We start from the raw sequence: 12,675 nt of genomic DNA, 5'->3' as shown, positions 1-12,675 counted from the left end.
CCATATCAGTAAGTGACCCCAGAGTATAATCGTATACAGATTAGTGTAGGAGGGGATGTGTGTGCAGTGACTAAATGTGTAACTCAGCGCCATATCAGTAAGTGACCCCAGAGTATAATCGTATACAGATTAGTGTAGGAGGGGGATGTGTGTGCAGTGACTAAATGTGTAACTCAGCGCCCATATCAGTAAGTGACCCCAGAGTATAATCGTATACAGATTAGTGTAGGAGGGGATGTGTGTGCAGTGACTAAATGTGTAACTCAGCGCCATATCAGTAAGTGACCCCAGAGTATAATCGTATACAGATTAGTGTAGGAGGGGGATGTGTGTGCAGTGACTAAATGTGTAACTCAGCGCCATATCAGTAAGTGACCCCAGAGTATAATCGTATACAGATTAGTGTAGGAGGGGGATGTGTGAGCAGTGACTAAATGTGTAACTCAGCGCCCATATCAGTAAGTGACCCCAGAGTATAATCGTATACAGATTAGTGTAGGAGGGGATGTGTGTGCAGTGACTAAATGTGTAACTCAGCCCCATATCAGTAAGTGACCCCAGAGTATAATCGTATACAGATTAGTGTAGGAGGGGATGTGTGTGCAGTGACTAAATGTGTAACTCAGCCCCATATCAGTAAGTGACCCCAGAGTATAATCGTATACAGATTAGTGTAGGAGGGGATGTGTGTGCAGTGACTAAATGTGTAACTCAGCCCCATATCAGTAAGTGACCCCAGAGTATAATCGTATACAGATTAGTGTAGGAGGGGATGTGTGTGCAGTGACTAAATGTGTAACTCAGCCCCATATCAGTAAGTGACCCCAGAGTATAATCGTATACAGATTAGTGTAGGAGGGGGATGTGTGTGCAGTGACTAAATGTGTAACTCAGCCCCATATCAGTAAGTGACCCCAGAGTATAATCGTATACAGATTAGTGTAGGAGGTGATGTGTGTGCAGTGACTAAATGTGTAACTCAGCCCCATATCAGTAAGTGACCCCAGAGTATAATCGTATACAGATTAGTGTAGGAGGTGATGTGTGTGCAGTGACTAAATGTGTAACTCAGCGCCCATATCAGTAAGTGACCCCAGAGTATAATCGTATACAGATTAGTGTAGGAGGTGATGTGTGTGCAGTGACTAAATGTGTAACTCAGCGCCCATATCGGTAAGTGACCCCAGAGTATAATCGTATACAGATTAGTGTAGGAGGGGATGTGTGTGCAGTGACTAAATGTGTAACTCAGCCCCATATCAGTAAGTGACCCCAGAGTATAATCGTATACAGATTAGTGTAGGAGGGGATGTGTGTGCTGTGACTAAATGTGTAACTCAGCGCCCATATCAGTAAGTGACCCCAGAGTATAATCGTATACAGATTAGTGTAGGAGGGGATGTGTGTGCAGTGACTAAATGTGTAACTCAGCCCCATATCAGTAAGTGACCCCAGAGTATAATCGTATACAGATTAGTGTAGGAGGGGATGTGTGTGCAGTGACTAAATGTGTAACTCAGCCCCATATCAGTAAGTGACCCCAGAGTATAATCGTATACAGATTAGTGTAGGAGGGGATGTGTGTGCAGTGACTAAATGTGTAACTCAGCCCCATATCAGTAAGTGACCCCAGAGTATAATCGTATACAGATTAGTGTAGGAGGGGATGTGTGTGCAGTGACTAAATGTGTAACTCAGCGCCCATATCAGTAAGTGACCCCAGAGTATAAGTCGTATACAGATTAGTGTAGGAGGGATGTTGTGGCAGTGACTAAAGTGTGTAACTCAGCGCCCATTTCAGTAAGTGACCCCGATGTATACTTCGATAGCAGATTAGTGTAGGAGGGGGATGTGTGTGCTGTGACTAAATGTTGTACTTTTTCCCAAAGTCCCATATCAGTATAGGTGAGCCCCAGAGTATAATCCGTATACAGAGTATGTAGTAGGGGGGATATGTGTGTGCAGTGACTAAATGTGTACTCAGACCCATATCAGTAAGTGACCCCAGAGTAAAAAATCGTATACAGATGAGTGTAGGGAGGATGTGTGTGGCAGTGACTAAATGTGGTAACTCAGCCCATATCATTAAGTGACCCCAGAGTATTAATGCGGATACAGATTAGTGTAGTAGGGATGTGTGGTGCAGTAGACTAAATGTGTAACTCAGCCGCATGATCTGTAAGTGGACCCGCATAGTAGTAATAGTATACAAGTAGTGTAGAGGATGGATGTGTGCAGTGACTAAATGTGTAACTCAGCGCCATATCAGTAAGTGACCTCAGAGTATAATCGTATACAGATTAGTGTAGGAGGGGATGTGTGTGCTGTGACTAAATGTGTAACTCAGCCCCATATCAGTAAGTGACCCCAGAGTATAATCGTATACAGATTAGTGTAGGAGGGGATGTGTGTGCAGTGACTAAATGTGTAACTCAGCCCCATATCAGTAAGTGACCCCAGAGTATAATCGTATACAGATTAGTGTAGGAGGGGATGTGTGTGCAGTGACTAAATGTGTAACTCAGCGCCCATATCAGTAAGTGACCCCAGAGTATAATCGTATACAGATTAGTGTAGGAGGGGATGTGTGTGCAGTGACTAAATGTGTAACTCAGCCCCATATCAGTAAGTGACCCCAGAGTATAATCGTATACAGATTAGTGTAGGAGGGGATGTGTGTGCAGTGACTAAATGTGTAACTCAGCGCCCATATCAGTAAGTGACCCCAGAGTATAATCGTATACAGATTAGGTGATAGAGGGGATGTGAGTGCAGTGACTGAAAGAGTAACTCAGCGCCCATATCGAGTAAGATGACCCCAGAGTATAATCGTATAACAGATTATGTGTAGGAGGGGATGTGTGTCAGTGACTAAATGTGGTAACTCAGCCCCATATCAGTAATGACCCCAGAGTAAAATCGAATACAGATTAGTGTAGGAGGGATGTTTGTTCAGTGACTAAAAGTGTAACCAGCGCCCATAAATCAGTAAGTGACCCCAGAGTTAATCGAATACAGATTAGTGTAGGAGGGGAAGCTTGTGTGCAGGTGACTAAATGTGTAATCAGTCCCCATATCATAAGTGACTCCCAAGTAGAATCGTATACAGATTAGGGTAGATTGATGTGTGTGCAGTGACTAAATTGTGTAACTCAGCCCCATATCAGTAAGTGACCCCAGAGTATAATCGTATACAGATTAGTGTAGGAGGGGGATGTGTGTGCAGTGACTAAATGTGTAACTCAGCCCCATATCAGTAAGTGAGCCCCAGAGTATAATCGTATAGCAGATTAGTGTAGGAGGGGATGTGTGTGCTGTTGACTAAAGGTGTAACTCAGCCCCATATCAGTAAGTGGACCCCAGAGTATAATCGTATACAGATTAGTGTAGGAGGGGATGTGTGTGCTGTGACTAAATGTGTAACTCAGCGCCCATATCAGTAAGTGACCCCCAGAGTATAATCGTATACAGATTAGTGTAGGAGGGGATGTGTGTGCAGTGACCTAAATGTGTAACTCAGCCCCATATCAGTAAGTGACCCCAGAGTATAATCGTATACAGATTAGTGTAGGAGGGGGGGATTGTGTGCAGTGACTAAATGTGTAACTCAGCCCCATATCAGTAAGTGACCCCAGAGTATAATCGTATACAGATTAGTTGTAGGAGGGGATGTGTGTGCAGTGACTAAATGTGTAACTCAGCCCCATATCAGTAAGTGACCCCAGAGTATAATCGTATACAGATTAGTGTAGGAGGGGATGTGTGTGCAGTGACTAAATGTGTAACTCAGCCCCATATCAGTAAGTGACCCCAGAGTATAATCGTATACAGATTAGTGTAGGAGGGGATGTGTGTGCAGTGACTAAAAGCCTAGCCCAGCGCCCATATCAGTAAGTGACCCCAGAGTATAATCGTATACAGATTAGTGTAGGAGGGGATGTGTGTGCAGTGACTAAATGTGTAACTCAGGCCCCATATCAGTAAGTGACCCCAGAGTATAATCTGTATACAGATTAGTGTAGGAGGGGATGTGTGTGCAGTGACTAAATGTGTAACTCAGCGCCATATCAGTAAGTGACCCCAGAGTATAATCGTATACAGATTAGTGTAGGAGGGGATGTGTGTGCAGTGACTAAATGTGTAACTCAGCGCCCATATCAGTAAGTGACCCCAGAGTATAATCGTATACAGATTAGTGTAGGAGGGGATGTGTGTGCAGTGACTAAATGTGTAACTCAGCCCCCATATCAGTAAGTGACCCCAGAGTATAATCGTATACAGATTAGTGTAGGAGGTGGGATGTGTGTTGCAGTGACTAAATGTGTAACTCAGCGCCATATCAGTAAGTGACCCCAGAGTATAATCGTATACAGATTAGTGTAGGAGGGGGATGTGTGTGCAGTGACTAAATGTGTAACTCAGCCCCATATCAGTAAGTGACCCCAGAGTATAATCGTATACATGATTAGTGTAGGAGGGGATGTGTGTGCTGTGACTAATTGTGTAACTCAGGCCCATATCAGTAAGTGACCCCAGAGTATAATCGTATACAGATTAGGTGTTGGAGGGGATGTGTGTAGCAGTGACTAAATGTGTAACTCAGCCCCAATATCAGTAAGTGACCCCAGAGTATAATCGTATACAGATTAGTGTAGGAGGGGATGTAGTGTGCAGTGACTAAATGTGTAACTCAGCCCCATATCAGTAAGTGACCCCAGAGTATAATCTAATACAGATTAGTGTAGGAGGGGATGTGTGTGCAGTGACTAAATGTGTAACTCAGCGCCCATATCGGTAAGTGACCCCAGAGTATAATCGTATACAGATTAGTGTAGGAGGGATGTGTGTGCAGTGACTAAATGTGTAACTCAGCGCCCAATCAGTAAGTGACCCCAGAGTATAATCGTATACAGATTAGTGTAGGAGGGGATGTGTGTGCAGTGACTAAATGTGTAACTCAGGCGCCATATCAGTAAGTGACCCCAGAGTATAATCGTATACAGATTAGTGTAGGAGGGGATGTGTGTGCAGTGACTAAATGTGTAACTCAGCCCCATATCAGTAAGTGACCCCAGAGTATAATCGTATACAGATTAGTGTAGGAGGGGATGTGTGTGCAGTGACTAAATGTGTAACTCAGCCCCATATCAGTAAGTGACCCCAGAGTATAATCGTATACAGATTAGTGTAGGAGGGGATGTGTGTGCAGTGACTAAATGTGTAACTCAGCGCCATATCAGTAAGTGACCCCAGAGTATAATCGTATACAGATTAGTGTAGGAGGGGATGTGTGTGCAGTGACTAAATGTGTAACTCAGCCCCATATCAGTAAGTGACCCCAGAGTATAATCGTATACAGATTAGTGTAGGAGGGGATGTGTGTGCAGTGACTAAATGTGTAGCTCTGTGCTATATCGGTAAGTGACCCCAGAGTATAATCGTATACAGATTAGTGTAGGAGGGGATGTGTGTGCAGTGACTAAATGTGTAGCTCTGTGCTATATCGGTAAGTGACCCCAGAGTATAATCGTATACAGATTAGTGTAGGAGGGGATGTGTGTGCAGTGACTAAATGTGTAACTCAGCCCCATATCAGTAAGTGACCCCAGAGTATAATCGTATACAGATTAGTGTAGGAGGGGGATGTGTGTGCAGTGACTAAATGTGTAACTCAGCGCCGTATCAGTAAGTGACCCCAGAGTATAATCTCATACAGATTAGTGTAGGAGGGGGATGTGTGTGCAGTGACTAAATGTGTAACTCAGCGCCCATATCAGTAAGTGACCCCAGAGTATAATCGTATACAGATTAGTGTAGGAGGGGATGTGTGTGCAGTGACTAAATGTGTAACTCAGCCCCATATCAGTAAGTGACCCCAGAGTATAATCGTATACAGATTAGTGTAGGAGGGGGATGTGTGTGCAGTGACTAAAAGCCTAGTCCAGCGCCCATATCAGTAAGTGACCCCAGAGTATAATCGTATACAGATTAGTGTAGGAGGGGATGTGTGTGCAGTGACTAAAAGCCTAGTCCAGCGCCCATATCAGTAAGTGACCCCAGAGTATAATCGTATACAGATTAGTGTAGGAGGGGATGTGTGTGCAGTGACTAAAAGCCTAGTCCAGCGCCCATATCAGTAAGTGACCCCAGAGTATAATCGTATACAGATTAGTGTAGGAGGGGATGTGTGTGCAGTGACTAAATGTGTAACTCAGCGCCGTATTAGTAAGTGACCCCAGAGTATAATCGTATACAGATTAGTGTAGGAGGGGATGTGTGTGCAGTGACTAAATGTGTAACTCAGCCCCATATCAGTAAGTGACCCCAGAGTATAATCGTATACAGATTAGTGTAGGAGGGGATGTGTGTGCAGTGACTAAATGTGTAACTCAGCGCCATATCAGTAAGTGACCCCAGAGTATAATCGTATACAGATTAGTGTAGGAGGGGATGTGTGTGCAGTGACTAAATGTGTAACTCAGCCCCATATCAGTAAGTGACCCCAGAGTATAATCATATACAGATTAGTGTAGGAGGGGATGTGTGTGCAGTGACTAAATGTGTAACTCAGCCCCATATCAGTAAGTGACCCCAGAGTATAATCGTATACAGATTAGTGTAGGAGGGGATGTGTGTGCAGTGACTAAATGTGTAACTCAGCCCCATATCAGTAAGTGACCCCAGAGTATAATCGTATACAGATTAGTGTAGGAGGGGATGTGTGTGCAGTGACTAAATGTGTAACTCAGCCCCATATCAGTAAGTGACCCCAGAGTATAATCGTATACAGATTAGTGTAGGAGGGGATGTGTGTGCAGTGACTAAATGTGTAACTCAGCCCCATATCAGTAAGTGACCCCAGAGTATAATCGTATACAGATTAGTGTAGGAGGGGATGTGTGTGCAGTGACTAAATGTGTAACTCAGCGCCCATATCAGTAAGTGACCCCAGAGTATAATCGTATACAGATTAGTGTAGGAGGGGGATGTGTGTGCAGTGACTAAAAGCCTAGCCCAGCGCCCATATCAGTAAGTGACCCCAGAGTATTTAGATTACTGTAGGAGGGGGATGTGGCTTTTCTGTGTGTTGTAGTGTAATAAAAAATGTGATCATGTTAAATATGTTTTGTGAGAGTCCCTTTAGGACATTATCTGTCTCCTTTGCTTTCTGTGCAGGAATCATTGTGAAGCCCAGACATTCTCCTTCTGCACCTCAGTAGGGAGCTGGCGAGGCTGGGGCCCTAAAGGCTCTATCTCAGGTTTGCCTTTGACATGGAGAAGACAGATCCAGCAGTTGAACAGAGTCAGCCCAGCAATGGCGGCAGCAGTGGCACAAGCCTACCCGTCTCCGCAGCTGCTCCTGCAGGTCAGTAATGTACTGCTTGGGGTTATTGCCCGGCTCCCACTTACGGTATGGGTGAAATGGTTAATGGTTTCTGTAGCCAGCAGTGACCATCCAGCAAGGCCGAACAAAAGGCCATTAAATTAATTCCACCATTAGTCATAATCATGCACAATAAAATCACCATACAATGCACTGGCATGAGTTATCACTTAGCTTTATAATATAATTAGTTGTTTTACTCTGCCCCAGAGGGGATGGTGAGATTGCTCCGTGTTTGCTTTATCATTTATATCTTTCTGTAATTGGCTGCCACAGAGCAGATAAGATAAATATATTTATGCCCTTGCAAAATAAGGCAACGTTTTCTAAAATACCAGTTTTGCTATTTTTGTGTGCATATCCTTTGCAGTACATATATTACGTATGATTTACAGGAGGGTGTCAGACTAGGAAATAGTTTTGTGTCTTCCCATTAAGACTTGTATTTATAGCTATTAAATGTCTGTGTTTAGGAGACGTCACTTTGTTTTTAGACAAATGCTATATTTTTACTATTTTTGTTTTTGAATACGTTAGAAATGTGTTCTATTAAACAGTCCCCTAACGACTCATTAAACAAAAAGTCATGATTCAGTCGTTTAACCATTCAGCAGTGTCCTTGGCCCGTTCTGACCCCATTAAAATGATTCAGATATGATGAACTCTTCAATATGTTCCTTTTTCTTATGTTTTTCTTTATGTAGATACAATATGGTTAGTTACATTCTGATGTTGTCATTCCATACATTCTGATGTTGTCATTCCATACATTCTGATGTTGTCATTCCATACATTCTGATGTTGTCATTCCATACATTCTGATGTTGTCATTCCATACATTCTGATGTTGTCATTCCATACTTCTGATGTTGTCATTCCATACTTCTGATGTTGTCATTCCATACATTCTGATGTTGTCATTCCATACATTCTGATGTTGTCATTCTATACATTCTGATGTTGTCATTCCATACTTCTGATGTTGTCATTCTATACATTCTGATGTTGTCATTCCATACTTCTGATGTTGTCATTCCATACTTCTGATGTTGTCATTCCATACATTCTGATGTTGTCATTCTATACTTCTGATGTTGTCATTCCATACATTCTGATGTTGTCATTCCATACATTCTGATGTTGTCATTCCATACTTCTGATGTTGTCATTCCATACTTCTGATGTTGTCATTCCATACTTCTGATGTTGTCATTCCATACATTCTGATGTTGTCATTCCATACTTCTGATGTTGTCATTCCATACATTCTGATGTTGTCATTCCATACATTCTGATGTTGTCATTCCATACATTCTGATGTTGTCATTCCATACTTCTGATGTTGTCATTCCATACTTCTGATGTTGTCATTCCATACATTCTGATGTTGTCATTCCATACTTCTGATGTTGTCATTCCATACTTCTGATGTTGTCATTCCATACATTCTGATGTTGTCATTCCATACATTCTGATGTTGTCATTCCATACATTCTGATGTTGTCATTCTATACTTCTGATGTTGTCATTCCATACATTCTGATGTTGTCATTCCATACATTCTGATGTTGTCATTCTATACTTCTGATGTTGTCATTCCATACATTCTGATGTTGTCATTCCATACTTCTGATGTTCTCATTCCATACTTCTGATGTTGTCATTCCATACATTCTGATGTTGTCATTCCATACATTCTGATGTTGTCATTCTATACTTCTGATGTTGTCATTCCATACATTCTGATGTTGTCATTCTATACTTCTGATGTTGTCATTCCATACATTCTGATGTTGTCATTCCATACTTCTGATGTTCTCATTCCATACTTCTGATGTTGTCATTCCATACATTCTGATGTTGTCATTCTATACTTCTGATGTTGTCATTCTATACTTCTGATGTTGTCATTCCATACATTCTGATGTTGTCATTCCATACATTCTGATGTTGTCATTCCATACATCCTGATGTTGTCATTCTATACTTCTGATGTTGTCATTCCATACATTCTGATGTTGTCATTCTATACTTCTGATGTTGTCATTCCATACATTCTGATGTTGTCATTCCATACTTCTGATGTTGTCATTCCATACTTCTGATGTTGTCATTCCATACTTCTGATGTTGTCATTCCATACATTCTGATGTTGTCATTCTATACTTCTGATGTTGTCATTCCATACATTCTGATGTTGTCATTCTATACTTCTGACGTTGTCATTCCATACATTCTGACGTTGTCATTCCATACTTCTGATGTTGTCATTCCATAAATTCTGATGTTGTCATTCTATACTTCTGATGTTGGCATTCTATACTTCTGATGTTGTCATTCCATACTTCTGATGTTGTCATTCCATACTTCTGATGTTGTCATTCCATACTTCTGATGTTGTCATTCCATACATTCTGATGTTGTCATTCCATACTTCTGATGTTGTCATTCCATACATTCTGATGTTGTCATTCCATACATTCTGATGTTGTCATTCCATACATTCTGATGTTGTCATTCCATACTTCTGATGTTGTCATTCCATACTTCTGATGTTGTCATTCCATACATTCTGATGTTGTCATTCCATACTTCTGATGTTGTCATTCCATACTTCTGATGTTGTCATTCCATACATTCTGATGTTGTCATTCCATACATTCTGATGTTGTCATTCCATACATTCTGATGTTGTCATTCTATACTTCTGATGTTGTCATTCCATACATTCTGATGTTGTCATTCCATACATTCTGATGTTGTCATTCTATACTTCTGATGTTGTCATTCCATACATTCTGATGTTGTCATTCCATACTTCTGATGTTCTCATTCCATACTTCTGATGTTGTCATTCCATACATTCTGATGTTGTCATTCCATACATTCTGATGTTGTCATTCTATACTTCTGATGTTGTCATTCCATACATTCTGATGTTGTCATTCTATACTTCTGATGTTGTCATTCCATACATTCTGATGTTGTCATTCCATACTTCTGATGTTCTCATTCCATACTTCTGATGTTGTCATTCCATACATTCTGATGTTGTCATTCTATACTTCTGATGTTGTCATTCTATACTTCTGATGTTGTCATTCCATACATTCTGATGTTGTCATTCCATACATTCTGATGTTGTCATTCCATACATCCTGATGTTGTCATTCTATACTTCTGATGTTGTCATTCCATACATTCTGATGTTGTCATTCTATACTTCTGATGTTGTCATTCCATACATTCTGATGTTGTCATTCCATACTTCTGATGTTGTCATTCCATACTTCTGATGTTGTCATTCCATACTTCTGATGTTGTCATTCCATACATTCTGATGTTGTCATTCTATACTTCTGATGTTGTCATTCCATACATTCTGATGTTGTCATTCTATACTTCTGACGTTGTCATTCCATACATTCTGACGTTGTCATTCCATACTTCTGATGTTGTCATTCCATAAATTCTGATGTTGTCATTCTATACTTCTGATGTTGGCATTCTATACTTCTGATGTTGTCATTCCATACACTCTGATGTTGTCATTCCATACATTCTGATGTTGGCATTCCATACATTCTGATGTTGTCATTCCATACATTCTGATGTGTTCATTCCATACATTCTGATGTTGTCATTCCATACATTCTGATGTTGTCATTCCATACATTCTGATGTTGTCATTCCATACATTCTGATTTTGTCATTCTATACTTCTGATGTTGTCATTCTATACTTCTGATGTTGTCATTCCATACATTCTGATGTTGTCATTCCATACTCTGTTGTGTACTTTTGAATACCTCAGTAAAGCTTGTATTTAAAAAAATAAATAAGATTCCCATAGACTTTGATGGTGAATTTGTAGATAAATTGTTAACTAAACATTTCTAGACACTGTAAGTAGAATAAAGACTGATTCCCTCCCTTTCTGTGCTTCCTCACTTCCACCCCTCTGCACCCCTAGGCGTACGCAGCCTGTAACACAGAACGTGAGCGAATGCTTCTCCTCGCTGACCTACAAATCCCACGAGAATGTGACCCAGGGACAGGAGAGGACAGCGAGGAGCACTGCAGAGACGATGACCGCGACAAGAAGAGGCGCATCGGCCCGGACTTGTCTCGCCGCGTTTGGTTGTGTATGACGAGTACAAACCCAGAGCTTGTGTTGGATCTCAGCTCTTCATAGAGGGTTGTTTTAAAGGGACATCGACATGATTCCTTAAGTTATGATATCACTTCCTGTCCTTGCACACTGAACACGACTTCCTGTTTATTGTTTATAATAACACAATGTTCTTTTAAATATAAATTATAACCTCAGATTGTAGCTTTCACTATTCAGATTTTATATTTAAGGGGCAGTAAAATTAAATATTTATAAATCAGAGCAGCAATTTTATAACATTTCCCAGTTTACTTCTATTATCAAATTTGCTCCATTGTCTGGATATGCTTTGTTTAAGAGCATACGTAGGTAGGTTCAGGAGCATGCACGTGTCTTTCGATAAATAATGTTGCAAACACTGCTGTCATAGTGCTCTAAAGACACATGCACGCTCCTGAGATTATATCAAACTACCTAGATTTACTCAACAAAGGATACTGTGAGAACAAAGCACATTGCATAATAGAAGTAATGTTCTATCCAAATCATGACGTTTAGTTCTCACTTTACTGTCTTTTTAAAGGGATAGGAAAGTCAAACTTAAACTTTTACGATTGAGATAGAGCCGGTCATTTTAAGACGCTTAAATTCACTTCTATTTTCAGATGTGCTTTGTTCTCTTGGTGTCCCTTGTTAATAAAGAATACGCACATATCCTACACCAGTGGGAGCTGCTGCTGATTGGTGCCTGCACACATTTGTCTCTTGTGATTGGCTAACTAGATGTGTTCAGTAGTGCAATGCTGTTCCTTCAACAAAGGATAACAAGAGAATGAAGCAAATTTGATAATAGAAGTTAATTGGAAAGTTGTTTGTTGTATCTGAATCATGAAATAAAATGTTGGGGTTTCCTGTCCCTTTCACCTTTTTAAAAACTATGAAAAGTGAAAATTGTATCAAAGCTCAACATTAAAGGGACAGTCTACACTTTAGTCATCTTAAAGCCATACCTTAGATTAATCTGCAATTAGCCCCCCTGCACCCCTTTTTATATCAGGCAGCAGGAACAGTAAAAAAGTTATTTTATAATGAATATTGTTTCTGGCCACTTTGAAATGGCTGCCAAGCTCCGACCACTGATGACATCATGATCTGGGCTGCATCTATGCACTCTGCT

The 12,675-nt window shown here is 40.9% G+C and overlaps 1 protein-coding gene across 1 annotated transcript in view; it reads left to right on the top strand.

Moving 5' to 3' along the window:
* Nucleotides 1–11,713, top strand: part of EME2 (essential meiotic structure-specific endonuclease subunit 2) — a 72,065-nt gene extending 60,352 nt beyond the window's left edge. Inside the window, exons 8-9 of the mRNA XM_053713288.1 lie at nucleotides 7,177–7,366; nucleotides 11,358–11,713. Of these exons, the coding sequence (XP_053569263.1) occupies nucleotides 7,177–7,366; nucleotides 11,358–11,579 (412 nt within the window). The 3' untranslated portion in view covers nucleotides 11,580–11,713. The remainder of the gene's footprint in view (nucleotides 1–7,176; nucleotides 7,367–11,357) is intronic.
* The last annotated feature ends 962 nt before the right edge of the window (nucleotides 11,714–12,675 follow it).

The sequence above is a fragment of the Bombina bombina genome, chromosome 5 (assembly GCF_027579735.1).
Source record: "Bombina bombina isolate aBomBom1 chromosome 5, aBomBom1.pri, whole genome shotgun sequence".
Lineage (NCBI taxonomy): Eukaryota > Metazoa > Chordata > Amphibia > Anura > Bombinatoridae > Bombina > Bombina bombina.
This window is presented reverse-complemented; position numbering and strand designations above follow the sequence as displayed.